We start from the raw sequence: 14,356 nt of genomic DNA on the forward strand, positions 1-14,356 counted from the left end.
CTCTCGTCCGTGGTCTTGCGTCATGAAGAAAGAGGTCCATGGGATATGACACGGCATGGCGTGAGCACGTAGCTGCCGATGTTTGGTGTGAGTACCAACCTAGCTGCCAGTGTTGTTGTAACTCGTTGTATTTTCTTTGTTCTCCTACGACTCTGTTTCGGGTAAAACTTCACCCCGCGACAGCTAGCTAGCACGGCGAGCACTGACGGACCGACTGACTGACTGGCTGCCCATCGGCTGCCACCGAAAAAAAAGTCAATGAGTGGCTAGGGGGTGTGCTGGCGAGACGGTGTACTTTGTACGAAGCAGGTATGGGGTCATCGGTAGACGAATGAGTCCTTGTGTGTACTGCAATGCATGGTATAAGCAAGTAGTACAAAGTACGGACTGCACTATAGAGTCGCATGCAACCGTTCTAACTAAGCGGAGAAGTTGCAGCGTGCATGTTGATATACGAGCTATTCTGCGTGTGAAGTGTCTTGTCACTCTTTGTCCTTTCGCGCCGCTCTCGATGAGTATTCGTATACTTTCCTACATTGTTAGTTTGCTTCACAAAAGGCCAGCGTGCAAGTCTAGTCAAGTCAAAGTCGCGCGACCCCTGCAGCACAACGAGAGAGAGAAGTACGGAGTAGAGAACGAAAGGTCAAGACGGGAGGAAAAAGAGGAGGCTGGTCGGGCTGGGTACCGCGGTGCGGCGCGGCCCAACCGGAGGAGGGGAGGGGCCGCGAGCGGTGACGATGATGCCCGAATTGGCGGGTCAACAGGCCAGCCACCTCGCATGCCCCCGTCTTCGACAGAAAACTGTTTGTTGGCCGGCCGCTATTGGGGGACGCGTCGGCGGTTCAGCGGTGGCCCGCCACCTCACTGTGAGCTTGTGATGCAGGAATCGCCAGTCGCATAGGGAGCGGGCCTCTGGGCCGGCGTGGTGTGGGGTCGAGATCCTGGTCGGCGCTCACCGCTGGGTGCCTTGAGACAGGCGAGCGCATGCACAAGGCGCAGAGACAAAGAAAGAATGGGCCCAGTCGGCCGTGATGCATCCGTTGGCATGCCACCCGTCCAACCACCAACCATAGTGGACGAATGGCCGAGGCGGAGAGAGAGAGGGCTCTCCCCCTCCCGCCGCCGCTGAGCGCCCGGGCGTGACTCAAATAGCCCATGGGCCGCCCTCCCGAGTCTCGCCTTTCTCTCCTCTTCTTCCCTTCCTTCCCCAGGCGACTTGGCGGGGTGGTCCATCAGCAGGATGGGCGCCCGCAGACTCAACTTGGTGGCGTTGGTGGCGGTCATGGTGATGGCCAGTATGGTCGTCGCCGAGACCGCCACCGGCGCTGGTGCGGCTGTCTTCTTCCTCGCGGAGGAGCGCCGGGGCCGGCCGGTCATGTCTCGGCAGCCCGGGCTCCGGACTGTGGAGCTGGCGGCGAGCAACGACCTTTTACTATTGTACGTTGCTGCGAGACATTCCCCCTATCTGTATACCGGTTGCGTGTGTGTTTGTGTGCTGACGACAAGTTCAAGCGGCATGCGTTTCGACTGCAACTTGTCGAATGCCTCGTCGGCCAAGTGTGCCGCGGTCACACGCGGCGGCGAGCCCGACCCCGTTCATTTCTTGGAGCGCAGTTTTGTTTTGGCGTCTTTTTACGAAGAAGAAGAAGAGAAGAGCGAGGCGCGTCTGGCGCTGGCGACCACGACAGCCGATCCGGGGCAACCCGTCGCTTACACGACTGCGACTGTGACAGCACGCAGGCGCCAGGCGACAATGGTCTTGGACACGGCTGGACGGAGGCCAGCTCATGACGCGACCGTCGGCTTCCCAGCTGACGGACTGGATTCGGATGACGATACACGGCTTGAACGATCGGCACCGACGCCGAGGGTGCAGGCCGCGGGCCCGAGCAGCAGCATGTTCGCAGCGAAGCACGGAGCGAAGAGGAGGAGAGTGATGACAGTGGACGACGACAACGATGACGACGACCACGGCCGCACGACTTCCCTAGTACTTTCGGCCTCGATGGTGGACTGGCCCGGTGGTGGCGCAACGCGGAGCCGACACGGCTTCGGGATGGCAGCGCTGCTGCTGGGTCGAGTGTTCGGGCTCGCGGCAGCCCCGAGTGTTGGTGTGGTTCTCTAGCATTGATGAAGGGGCAGTGTCGGTCTGGGTCACACGGCATCATGTCGCATCGTGTCGCATCGTGTTGCGTCGCGTCGCGTCGAATGCCATCGTGACGATCCACAGGCCGGCACAGGCCTTGGTAGCCGTTGCTGGATCAAGTCGCTCTTTACCAATCCAAGTCTCCTTTGTCACTTTCGAAACAGGGTGCAGACCGGCTGCGGGAGCGCAGGGACGAAAAGAGGCCCGTCGCGGATATCCAAGGTCGGGGCTGATGTCCCAGCGGTGGTGGCGACGGACGTCCAAGGCGGCCGCCGTCACGATATGAGATATGGCTACATGATGATGTATAAATGAAAAATGACAGAAACAATGAACAATTCGGAACGCGCAGCTATGTTGTTGGGCGATTCGTTGTCTGGAGGGATGACTGCTCTCTGCTTGATGGAGAACCTGTCATCTGCTTGCTGCGTGATGTATGTGCGACGGTCGCATTCTCGACGCTCGAATGTGGGTAAAAGGCCATCCACATGGAGGCGTCTCATCCATTGCCATCATCCAAAGAAGCCAGTCGAGATGTTAAAGGATCCAAGTCGATGGCGCGATGCAGGTCAGAAGCGATAATATGGCGGGAGTCGGGGCGGGAGTCGGCGAGCCGGGGTCGTTGGAGGGGGCTAAAGGCGGGAATGCGGGGAGGGCGCCGAAAGGAGGGGGGGTATCACCGACGGTCCGACTGCCGCAACGTCGCCCGCCGAGGCGGCATTTCCTTCATCTGTCTGCAGCAACTACGTTAGTAGTAGTCGTACCTATAGTGTATAGAATACGTACAAGGCGAGGCATGCAGACAGTGCCGTTGTAGCACTGCAACCCGCCCGGTGAACAAGCTTAACTTTGTTCCGCCTTTGGGGCCCGCTGCCCGACACGTGTTGCAAAGCGCACGGGTGTGTGTTGTGCTCGGTCGGTCGACGCGATGTAGCACGGGGCAGCGGCACGGCGCTCTGCGGACAAGCCCGTCGGCGGGCACTGCCGTGAAACCGAAGGCGTGAATCGCCACGGCGGCTGGTGCGCATGTCGCTCCTCCGCCTTCGCTTCGCCCTCGCTTCGCAAGGACATGCGACATCTGCCATGCGAGAGTCGCGTGCGTTGGACAATGGATGGACGGCCGGATGAGACATGTCGCGCAGCAGGGGCAGCCGACTGACGATGTTCCATTCTGTCTCTGGCGCTCGTGGTGGTGACGGCAAGGGATGCAAAGACTTGAACAAAGCGCTATATTGTATTCCAGCAACATGGAAAGAACCTGCAAGTGCCTTCCTTCCCTGCTTGTCCCTCCCTCCTTCCTTCGGCCTGCTTCGGGCCATCGGCCGCCGGTCATCGGGCGTCCAGGGGCCACCAGCCCCACCGCAGCGGTAGCGCAGGCGGGCGCCCTCCATCGTCCACCTTTTGCCCGGATGGTTTATTCCCACCGACGCCCAATTCGAGGTAGCTATACCTCGTACCTGCCTACCTTGGTACCTCTAACCTTGCGGCGTGAGTTAACTTAGTGCCACGGCCGCGGGACGGAGGGCCCCCTCTCAGCGAGCACAATTCGCCCCAGCCAAGCCAAGGCAACTCTTCATTTCAAGCTTCACTCACGATGACGTCCGGCAGCGCCTCTGAGTGTATTTCACGGATGCCCGCCTGCCCGCCGCCTTCCAGGTGGGTCTGCCCCCCACCACCAGGCCGTTGAGTGTTTTGGGGTCAGGGCGGCGGCCATCAGGCTTTGCACGAGTCGCCGTGCGTCTCGCTCGGGTGTGAGTCGACAGCCAAGCCAAGGTTACCTCAGTACTAAGGTTGGATTGGGAAAAAAAGTACAGGTACTTTGCACCAACAAGCAACCTCCAGCAGCAGCGAGCGGGCGAGCATGAACCAAACCTAAACTCCTCCAAATTCTCCCCCGCCACTTCATCGTCGCTCACGTCTCACCCTCAGACTCGACCGCACGCACTCCTGTCACTCGCCGCCGCCGCCGTTGCCGCCGCCTGCACACCTGCGGCTCTTTGGCCCCCGTCACCGCCACCCCCGATCCATGCTCACGGCGACTTTCTTGACGACCGCGCCCGCGCGTCTTGCCACAAGCCCGCGCTTGCCTGTCACGCCCCCCTGCTTCGTCCTCACCACCTCGCTCCGGCTCGTCGCTCCCCGGCACGCGAGCGACGACCCGAGCCCGTCTTGGTCATGGACCTGGATCCCGACTCGCCGCCTCCTCCTGCCTCCTCCTCAACCCCCGGCGCCTTTGGCACCCACGCCGCCTCGCTCTCTACCTCTGCAGCTACCACGTCTGCCTCACAGTCTCGCCCCCCGGCCCTTGAAGTTGCCGCCTCTCATCATCACCAGCACGGCCTCGCTCACCAATTCCCGCCCTCGCGCCTCGATGCCTCCTCCTCTTCCCACGGCAACGTTTCGCCCGGCCACCGCCCTAAAAAGTCGCCTTCTACCTGCAGCACTTGTCGCATGCGCAAGGTTCGCTGCAACGGCACCCGCCCCCTCTGCTCCAATTGCCAGCGTCTCGGCTTCCCTTGCTCCTATGACGATGGCGAGTCCGAGGCTTGGGGCCTGGCGCTGCCCCGCCGTCGCGTGAAGCAGGCCTGCCTCAACTGCCACAGTCGCAAGGCCAGATGCTCCGGCCACGAGCCCTCGTGTGATCGCTGTCGCGCCCAGGGGCTCGACTGCGTCTATCGCCCCAGCAAGCGTGTGCGAGCCTCGGCGCGAGGGAGCTGTGGCGACATCAGAAGTCCCCAGAGCCATGATGACGGCGACAAGGACCGCGACAGGGCTGACGATGCTGCCCATGACAGTGACACGGCCCTGACCGACCGCCTGGGCACCGTCACCCCCAGCAACTCCAACCCCGACGTGTACGTTGCCCCTGTTCTTCCCCACCGCGTCCGGATGCATCACATGGACACTGACACTTCGCGCGCATCAAGACCCTGTCCCGACGAGTCCTTGGACGCCCTCATAGGGCGTACCCTCGACCAGTACTTCCGCCATGTCCATCACATCCCCATGTACTCCTTCTTGCATCGGGCCTCGCTCATGGAGCAGTACAACGCTGGCAAGGTCGACAAGGCCCTGCTGCTAGCCCTCATCGGCATCACCTCGTGCCTCACAGACATGGGCCCTGGCGTGTGCGAGTACGGCGACCGCTGCATCGACAACGCCGAGGCCCTCGTCTTCGCCGACTACAAGCGACCCTCGGCATTCAAGGTTCAGGCCCTCGTCTTCATGATTAAACACCGCATCCTCTCCAACAAGTTCTCCAGCGCCTTTGTCCTGTTCAGTCTCGCCTCCCGCTATGCCGCCGCCCTTCGCCTCAACTACGACAGCCCCAACTTGTGCTTCCTCGCTCAGGAATCGCGCCGTCGCCTCATGTGGTCGCTGTACTGCATGGACTCGGGCATCTCCAGCGGCTACCGCGACTTCTCCCTGTGGCGCCCGGAAAAGATACACGTGCCGCTGCCCTGCAACGAGCGCAACTTTGAGTTCGATCTCCCGCAACCAACAGAAAAGCTGGTGCCCGAGTCGGCCGGGCCACAACCCCAGCACCCCGAGGACGTCGGCAGCAACGCCCTGCACATCCGCATCTTCCACACACGCCAGAAGATAAGCGAGTTTACCAAGGATGTGCTCGTCAGCCGCAATGTCAACACCACCGACCTGCAAACCACGGTCCTGTCGCTGCACAGCGAGCTCGACGACTTTGCCAACCGCCTCCCCGCGTCGTTTCAGTTCTCTGAAAACTCTCTCCGCCTGCGGGCCTACTCGCCGCGGATATGCGTTTTCATCATGATTCACGTGTGGTGGCGCCAATGCCACTGCGACCTCTACCGTATCGCGCTGTCCGGCTTCCGCGATGCGCTGCCTCGCCCGATCCTCGACTCGCTCGACGACAGCTTCATTCAACACTGCCAGCGCCAGTGCCTCGACCACTCCCTCGCCATGGTCAGCATCTTCTCCACAATGCAGAAGCTGGGCGCGAAGCCCGTCGCCGACCTTGACCTCGCCCTGTGCGCGTACCAGTGCGCCCGCATGCTCAAGTACGCCTTCCACGTCAATGGCGACAAGTTTGGCCTCACCGCGGACGGCGTCACCGAACAGGCCAGGGTGTGTCTGCGGACCATCAAGCAGTGCTGCAAGGGCCCTGCCGCCGCGGCCATTGTCGCCGAGCTCGAGTCCCTCATCGCCCGCGGCCTGGGCGCGCCCGCCTCGCCCGCCAACATCTCCAGCCCGGATACGTTTAGGATCAACGGCATGCCCAACGGGCAGTCGTCGGGCCGCAACGCCGTGCTAAGGAGCATCGAGGTCACCGATGACCCGGACGTCGTGTCCCACACCAACGGCAACTTCACATCGGCGCCGTCGAGCAACAAAATGGCGCGACTGTCACTGCCGGATGCCGTAATGGGCAGTAGTGACCCTTGGGCCGCGGAGAACACAAGCAGCAACGGCAGCAGCAGCAACAATAACAACAACGGCAACCACAGCTTCGCTGCTGTCGGCCCACCGTCCATGTCCGAGACGGCGGCACGCAGCGCCGACGACTTCACCACGTCGGAGCTCAACAACGCGTACGAGGGCGCGCTCGACGGGCTGGGGCTCGACAACGGGCTCGACCACGCCATGGGCATCGACCTGTCGCCGTGGCCACCGACGACGAGCGGGGAGTTTGTGTGGCCCGAGTTTCTCAACGGCGGGGTGGGCGTGTAGCGCTCAGTGCTATTGCTGTGGGCTTTCTCCGCATGGCGTGACGTAGACGAGCAATCTGGATGACATATATGACACTAAAGGAAGGGCTTTTTAGATCGACACGGGATGATGAGACGATAACGTTGCGGATAGACGTGGCACGCAATGACCATCTTTGGGAAGGGAAAGCAGGTAAATGGTGCTCTCTTGTTCAAGGGGTCGGCGGATCATCATCATCATCATCATCATTATGGGTGGCGACGATGATAATGAAAAATGACGGTAGCAGGAGCAGCAGCAGCAGCAGCAGGAGCGAGTTTTGGATATACCCCCCCTTTTGCCACCACCAGCACCTACGTTACCATAGAGAGCAAGGAAGTACGCGACCGTACGCACGCACGCGCGCACGTGCACGTCGTCAGCGTCTTGGACAAAACAAATGAAGAAATAATCATCATCACAACTTTGCAGACCGCCGACAGGGCGTACAATGCATGTATATGTGATTGTGATTCACCGTCTCTGCAACGGGCCGCGGGTGGATGGATGCCCTGCTTCCGCCGTCATGACCGCACACTAGTAGTCATGATGCTGTTTCGCAACAAGGTAGGTAGCTCAGTAGCCACCTACCTATGTAGACTGGACTGCTTACTACTACGTGTGAGCACGGCCATGCCACTTACTTGCAGGCCGTGTCGTAAAAGACGACCAAAGTAAATACCAGCAAAGCTAAAGACCTATATTACACTCACACAAATACACGCATATTCGTGTGTGCAGATAGATGCCCCCGGATTTTATACGCCCGCCATTCATTCGCTCGCTTTCTCCACATGCCATGCCACCGCTACAGTGTCAAACGAAACACCTGCCTCAAAAAAGGAAGGAAAAATAATAGTAAAAGCTCAAGCAACTCGCCATGCAACCGGTTCGGGAAAGGGACCAAGGGGAACCCGGACCGGAAAATAAGAAAGAAGAGATGAACACGCTAAAGCTTCACGTGGAACAGGTACCGTAGCTTGACCTGGGCGACGTCGTAGCAAATGTACTCGTTGTAGAAGAGCGTCGTGTTGGGGACGTTGGTGTCGCCCGTCTTGACGCTGGGGTCCGGCTGAAGAGGCGCAGAACATGTCAGTCAACTGTTGGCCTATGGGGAGGTGGGATGGGCCTGTTCTCCCCCACGCCCCCTTAATACCTCGGATTATACGTGGTTGAGGGGATAATGGTGATGGGGACCGGGAAGAGAAATCACGGGCAGCTTGAGTAGGGGCAAAAGAAGAAGGGGCTCTCACCATGCGGATACCCTTGAGGCTCTCGTGCACCACGCCTGCGTCCTGCCACTTGCTGGGCCCCATGCTCCCCTGGCCGAGGGTGCTCCACATGCCGTTGCGGACCGCGTCCTCGCCGGCGTTGTAGCTCGAGTGCGTGAGCCGCTGCAGGGGGTCGCCCAGCTCGGCCTCGCACAGCAGCAGCAGGGCGTGGCCGTTGGAGTTGCCGGAGCAGCAGTAGCCGGCCGACTTGGACGACATGTCGGCGAGGTAGATGCCCTTGCCGAACATGTAGCCCGAGACGGGCGCCTCGGGGGGCGCGATGCGCAGGCCCTGGCTGAGGATGCCGCCAAAGTTGGTGGCGCGCGAGCCGTGCCACAGCAGCCGCCGGTCCGAGGGCACGTCGGCGAACTTGGACTCGCGGAGGCGCAGGTCCTCGCCGCGGCGCTCGATGCGGAAGATGTTCTGCAGCTGGTAGCGGTAGTGGCTGTGCGTCGAGCCCTGCGACCCGTGGAGGTAGTTGCGCAGGTGGCGGAACTCGGCGCCGTCGTGCGCGAGCGGCGTCATCTCCTCCATGCCCAGGCTCTGGAACTGGCGGTCCAGCGCGTGCACATCCTGTGCGCTCCGGCTGCCGGCGCGGTCCTTCTTGAGCAGGTCGGCGGCGTCCTTCATGTCCGACAGGCTCTCGAGGAGCTCTATCTCCTTCTTGAGCTGCGGGTCACTGTTAATGACGGGGGGCCGGTGGCGCCCAAAGGCGTGCGGGATGAGCGAGTAGTACGTGTTGGACAGGTGCTCCGTCGCGGCGGCGAGCGTCATGTCCCACTTGCTCTTCGCCAGCGTGGGGTCGTCAATGAGGGCAGCCAGGTCCTTGAGCTGCTGGAAGCCGCGCAGGATGGTAGCCTTGCTGAGCTTGCCGAGCGGCAGCTTGTTGGCGTCGTAGTTGAGCGACGCCATGGTGTCCATGAAGTACTTTTGGTTGAAGATGATTTCCATGAGGTCCTGGACGGGTTTGGGGAGCGTGCAGTCTGGCGTGGAAGCCTGCTCGTCGCCATCTTCGGCTTTGACCTCGGCGTCGTCCATGTCCTCGTCGTCCTCGTCATCGTCATCGTTGTAGCTGCGCTCGACAAAGGCGTACTTGCCCGGCTTGGGGTCTTCGCCGCGCCTATCCCACGGCAGCCCCGACTTGTCCTTGAACTTCTTCTCAAAGTTCTTGAGCGCGTCCGGGAACGTGCCATTGCCGAGGATGGCGTTTTGGCCGGCCTCGCCGACGCGGCCCCATCGCGTCCAAGTCTTGAAGGAGCCGCTGGTGGTATCGCGCAGGATCTGCATCTCGTTAGACGACTCACGAGACGCGCAATGAGGTTGAGAGGCGAGCGTCGACCTACCTGAAGACGGTAAAACTTGTTGTGGTTGTTGCTCGTGCTCGACTGATTCAGCGAGGCGTCGTAAATCATGCCCGAGTCGGGTTCCACGTAGACTTGGTAGCTGACCAACTGGCAGTACTCGTCCAGGGGGATCGTCAGCCCCTTTGACTTCATGAACTGGCCCTCGGCGACGACCTTTTCCTCCTTGACGGCAGCATCTTCGGCCTTGACCTTTGTCTTGCCATTGGTGCCATGGGCCTTTTGCTTCTTGGCCTGAGGCTTCGCATCCGCATCGTCCTCATCACCGTCCTGGTCGTCATCATCAGCCTTGGTTCTTTTGGCGCCGCCGCCGGTGCCGCCGCCGGTGCCATTCGCCGTTGTCGTCAGCGCGGACCCCTTCTTCGTCGGTGCCGGGGCGCTCAAGTCGGCATTGGCCCAGAGGTAGTCGTCGTCTGACACGGGCCCGTTGTTGCCGCCCTGGCTGTGGTTCTGCTTCTCGCACGCGAGCAGCCACTCGGGCTGGACAATCTTGACGCCGGCCTTGGTGGCGGCCTTGACCTTGCCGTCGTCGCCGTAGCGGTAGTCGTCTTGCGTGCAGACGAGGTGCGTGGCGTTCTTCGTGACCGTCTTCATGGGGCGGCCGCCGAGCGCGCGCACCAGGGCCTCAAACGACGCCTGCGTGTGGCCCCAGGGCGTGAACTTGCCGCAGAAGCTGATGACGCAGCCGTCGAGGACAGGCGTCGCCGGCTGCTGCTGCTGCTGCTGCTGCTGCTGGGACGCAGACGACCTGCTCGTTCTGCGGGGCATTGCGGGCGGGTACCTATTTGACTTTTGTTTGGAATGATGATGGATGAGGCTCTGCGGCAGTGTAAAGGTGGTGAGGGTGGTGGTGGTGGTCCCGGCGTCCGCAATGTCTCGGGCCCGTCCGGCACACGACGACGACGGTCGGACTATGGTGGTGTTTGTTGTTGGTCGCCGACGACGAGCACGCAGCTTCGCAGCTTCCTCCTCCTCACAATACCGTCGGGCGTGCGGGTGTACAGTGTATGTATAGATGCAATTGAGTTTGCCGCACCGACCGGACAACAATGGGATCAAACGGGGAGGGGATTGATGAACGAGACACAAGGTTGGAAGGGATTGGGTCATGGAAGGAAAGGAGGATGGATACGTGTTTTCCGGGCACCGCACGCGCAGGCTGGGCAGAGCCTCGTTTTTATTTGGTTGCGTTTCGCGGCCTCTCTCAGCAGGCTGACTGACGGACAGTGGGCTAACGACAGGTGGTACGAAGCAGGTACCTACGTCGTTACGAATTCAGCAAGCTCCGAGATGGAGGGAGTCCGCTTTGCTGGAGCTGGAGCCTGGATTGATGAAGTGAGAGCCCTGGAGAGGTGGGGGTCGCAGTAGCTGCTGCTTTCCCGGTTGCTCCCAGCGCTCATTACGTGCTGATGCTGATGCTGCTGGATGCTGCTGGTACTGCTGGTGGTGCTGGTGCTAGGAACCTCCAGGGCTGGCGTCAATGCAGGCCTATGGGCGGTCCCCACTCGCGGCGCAGCCCCTGGGCCCTGGGCCCCGCCCACCCCGGCAGCTGCCTGGACTCGGCTCGGCTGAGCTGGGCCCGCGTGATGACTGGCGACACCGCCTCCAGGCACCAGCGCGCCTGGTCGCGCACTCCATCGCCATCTGGATCGCGAACGTCTCGCGTAATCACGTGGACTGCTATCAACCGCCCCAACGCCCCAACCCTCGCCGCCAGACCTCTTGCGCTCTGGTGATGGAGCGGTGCTGCCTGGATGGCCCCCGACGTCGGTATTGCAGACAAGCGCTCCTGTTCAATGGCTGTCGCATCCACATCACAATTCGACACTGCATTTGCACGTCCATAATGGCGACCTTCTATGTGTCAAATCAAAAAGCTGGGATCCGATCAATTAGGTTTGTTGATCGGGCATGCCACAGCACGCTAGCCATCACATACTCGCCCCTCATCTATAGTTCCAGCGCTTGATTCCCCTGTGACGCGCGCGTCGCTCACCCGAATCCTGTCAGATGTCGACCCAGTTGGAGGATCCTTGTCCGTGCAACTCCTCGCGGTGTTGAACATGCCACCTAGCCGCCCGCCCAACCAATCGCTTCCCCATTCCCGTGCCACGCCTCGTCCCTCTTCACATGTATCAAGTCTTGATCAATATTACCACGGCCAAAAGTCTTCATCGTGCTGCATCACCTCATCCAGGGGGATTTCAAGGTAAGGCTCAGGCTCTCCCGGCCCCTGGTGCGCCATAAGCTCCTGGAACAGCAGCTCCGCCGCGGGCGGCATCATTCCTGGTGGAAAGTGCTGCAGCGCCGCCCATTCCGTGTCTGCTCGCCAGTATTAGCAACGCCGAACGCGCTTCATCCATCAATGTTGGTGGTGGAGTCGTCTTCACCGTCGAGTTCCTCCGATGCGCCTGTGAATGATCCGTGCGTGTCAGCCCGCCCCGTCGCCATGTCCATACCCTCTAGCGAGCTACTAAACATACCTTCGTCCAAGATCGATGCCGCGAGCTCGTCGTCACCATCGTCCGAGTCCGAGTCATCGCTCTCGGGAGTGAGCCTGCGCGGCCACTTGATATCCAGCAAAGGGGTCACTTCGTCGACAAAGTCCTTCCAGTGTGGCCCCGTATACTTCGCCTCCACGCCCCGGTTCTTGAAGGACACGTGGTGTTCCGGTCGGTGCAGATATGCCTGTTTCAAGGCCCCGAATTTGATGTGGCGCAGATCCAGCCCCGGTATTTGCCGCAGCTGGTTCATGAAGTCGGTCCAAAACATGACCCTAGGGGGATCGCTGGGGTCGCTCCCCGGCGGCAACGGCATGACCAACGTCATCTTCCACAGCTCCAGTCCGCGCAGCGAGGGAGCAAACCTGCGCAGGACCTTGATCAGCGGCGCCACCGGGACGCTCATCCAGCCGAGGCTGAGGTGCTCAAGCGTGTCCAGCGACGGGCCGCCAGCTCTCGCGTCGCCGGCCTCGGGCCCGTTGGTCCGGGTGTCCGAGTCTCCGGCGAGCCAGGTGAGCAGGTCCGTCATGGCCGTGGGTGAGTCGTGGAGCTCGTTGATGCGCAGGTCCTTGAGGTTGGTGCACTGGCATAGGAACTGGCGGAGCATGGTGTCGGGCGCCGTCGCGGCGACCTGGGTCCACGGCGCGCTCTGGGCCCTCCAACCCAGATTAATGGAGAGGTGCAGCTTCTCGAGCCGGCGCAAGACGGGCAGGATCATGGGCTCACTGAAGGCGGGGATGTTAAAGGCAAAGTCGCGCAGCTGGTTGCCCATTTTTGCCATGACCTCGATGCCCTTGATCTTGGGCGGGTTGGCCATGCCGAGGGCGTGCGTGACGAGGGCGAAGACCTGGCTGCTAAGCTGGAAGTTGGCCTGGGCACTCCAGCTGCCGGAGGGCGCGGGGTTGAGACGGATGCCCGTCTCGCGGAAGATGCTTGAGGAGCCGTAGCTGGACCACTCGGCGCGGGCGCCCTCTCTGGTGCGCTTGCGTGAGTTGTAGTCGCGGATGACGACGGTCTCGAGGTTGGGGAGGTGCTTGAAGGCGTCGACCAGCATGTCTCGGTGGCAGCCCGTGCTCCAGAGACTGAAGTGGTCGGCATAGCGCTGCCGGAACCTGCGCTCCTTTTCGTCGTCGGGCAGGGGGCGCTGGAAGTTGTCGGGGAAGCGGTCGAGGCCGATGTGCACATGCCGCAAGTGGGGGGCCAGCCTGCTCCTTGAGATGTCGATGAGGGCCTGCAGGCTGATGTCGGCAATCATGAACTGCTTGCGGGTGAAGAACTCGTTGGTGAAGGTGACGTAGAGGAGCTGCTCGATGGCGCGGCAGGTGAGACGAAAGGAACAGAGGTCCGGGGTCATGAGGTCGTTTGCGATGCGGATGAGCACCTCGAGGGGCAGCTGCTTGATGCGACAGGTGCTGGCCCTGTCGCCCGAGCTCCAGGCGGCAACCCAGGCAGGGTCGGCCATGGCTGGCGACTGGGAGGCGATGACGATGATAGTGGTGGTGGTGGCGGCGGCTGCGGCGGCGACGATGAGTGCTCTGGTCGATCAACAAGGTATATGCGTGCCTCGCTGGTAGTTTTGGGGAAGGCGATGACACGATGAGACGTCACTCCTGCAGGAGCTCTCTAGCGGCGCGACGGCGACGGCAGACGGAACTCGCTTGCGGGGTACGCGCGTGGTGGGCAGGCGAAAGAAGAGAAAAAACAAAAAAACAACAAGCCGACAACAGGGGGATTGGCGTTTGCGACGATGGAGGCATCCAGTGCCTTTAAGACGTGCCTGAGAGCGGACGTGAGGGTGGCCTGGCCGGTCGCGCGCGCGGTGCTGTGCTGTGCTGCTCTCGGTCTCAGGCTCAGGCAGCTGGCTGGCGCCTGCTGCGAGGTGGGTAAGGTGGAACTGCAACTCCCAAGGATGGATGCTGGGTGATTACGGAGACGAAGGGAAAGGGCAGCAGGCGAAGTGGAGGAGGCCGGCAACGCCGAGCGAAACTGGCTGCAATGGTCAGCAGGCACGTTTTGACAGGATGGCGGGCTTGGCTTCTTCACCGAGCCGCCAAGGTGAGCGAGCGGTGATGTGACACCAGACCCAGAAAGGGGTCGCGAGGCAGGCAGATGGATGCGCTGCGCTGCCCTGCCCTCCGGGGGTTTGCAGATGGACGGACGGACGGGCGGGCGGCCTGGGTGTGGTAGGTAGGATGCGCTGGCGGATCGGGAGGCGATTGCCCCGAGGTTACAATTCCGGTGCGAACGTGTGTTGTTGTTTCGTCGTCGACCGTCTCTCCTCTCCCCTCGCCGTCCGTCGTGGAGGATGTGCGGGCGGATGGATGTGGCAAGGCGGAAAATGCAACTGCGGGC

General features: G+C 61.4%; 5 protein-coding genes across 7 annotated transcripts; 2 read left to right on the forward strand and 3 right to left on the reverse strand.

The window, feature by feature from the left end:
* Positions 1–214: 214 nt before the first annotated feature.
* JDV02_004770 (uncharacterized protein) lies at positions 215–1,336 on the reverse strand. The gene is made up of 2 exons (XM_047986004.1): positions 421–1,336; positions 215–348 (listed from the first exon to the last, which is right to left on the reverse strand). Exon 1 carries the CDS (start codon positions 1,282–1,284, stop codon positions 862–864), a length of 423 nt encoding a protein of 140 aa, XP_047841984.1. The 5' UTR covers positions 1,285–1,336; the 3' UTR covers positions 215–348; positions 421–861.
* JDV02_004771 (uncharacterized protein) lies at positions 1,119–2,191 on the forward strand. Its single transcript, XM_047986005.1, has 2 exons — positions 1,119–1,437; positions 1,513–2,191. The coding sequence occupies exons 1-2, from the start codon at positions 1,241–1,243 to the stop codon at positions 2,123–2,125; spliced, it is 810 nt and encodes a 269-aa protein (XP_047841985.1). The 5' UTR covers positions 1,119–1,240; the 3' UTR covers positions 2,126–2,191.
* A 1,855-nt stretch (positions 2,192–4,046) lies between these two features.
* Positions 4,047–7,302, forward strand: JDV02_004772 (uncharacterized protein). The gene is made up of 2 exons (XM_047986006.1): positions 4,047–5,001; positions 5,074–7,302. The coding sequence occupies exons 1-2, from the start codon at positions 4,322–4,324 to the stop codon at positions 6,851–6,853; spliced, it is 2,460 nt and encodes an 819-aa protein (XP_047841986.1). The 5' UTR covers positions 4,047–4,321; the 3' UTR covers positions 6,854–7,302.
* A 287-nt stretch (positions 7,303–7,589) lies between these two features.
* Positions 7,590–10,732, reverse strand: JDV02_004773 (NAD(+) ADP-ribosyltransferase). 2 transcript variants are annotated; one of them, XM_047986007.1, is made up of 3 exons: positions 9,486–10,732; positions 8,125–9,423; positions 7,590–7,943 (listed from the first exon to the last, which is right to left on the reverse strand). In XM_047986007.1, the coding sequence occupies exons 1-3, from the start codon at positions 10,611–10,613 to the stop codon at positions 7,821–7,823; spliced, it is 2,550 nt and encodes an 849-aa protein (XP_047841987.1). In that variant the 5' UTR covers positions 10,614–10,732; the 3' UTR covers positions 7,590–7,820. The 2 variants fall into 2 exon arrangements, with proteins under 2 accessions (XP_047841987.1, XP_047841988.1); XM_047986008.1 differs by having other exon boundaries at positions 7,590–9,423.
* Positions 10,733–11,339: 607 nt separating this feature from the next.
* On the reverse strand, positions 11,340–14,328 carry JDV02_004774 (uncharacterized protein). Of its 2 annotated transcripts, XM_047986009.1 has the most exons (3): positions 11,987–14,328; positions 11,894–11,914; positions 11,340–11,825 (listed from the first exon to the last, which is right to left on the reverse strand). In XM_047986009.1, exons 1-3 carry the CDS (start codon positions 13,464–13,466, stop codon positions 11,656–11,658), a joined length of 1,671 nt encoding a protein of 556 aa, XP_047841989.1. In that variant the 5' UTR covers positions 13,467–14,328; the 3' UTR covers positions 11,340–11,655. The 2 variants fall into 2 exon arrangements, with proteins under 2 accessions (XP_047841989.1, XP_047841990.1); XM_047986010.1 differs by having other exon boundaries at positions 11,340–11,914.
* Positions 14,329–14,356: the final 28 nt, after the last annotated feature.

Source organism: Purpureocillium takamizusanense, chromosome 4 (assembly GCF_022605165.1).
Source record: "Purpureocillium takamizusanense chromosome 4, complete sequence".
Classification (NCBI taxonomy): Eukaryota; Fungi; Ascomycota; class Sordariomycetes; order Hypocreales; family Ophiocordycipitaceae; genus Purpureocillium; species Purpureocillium takamizusanense.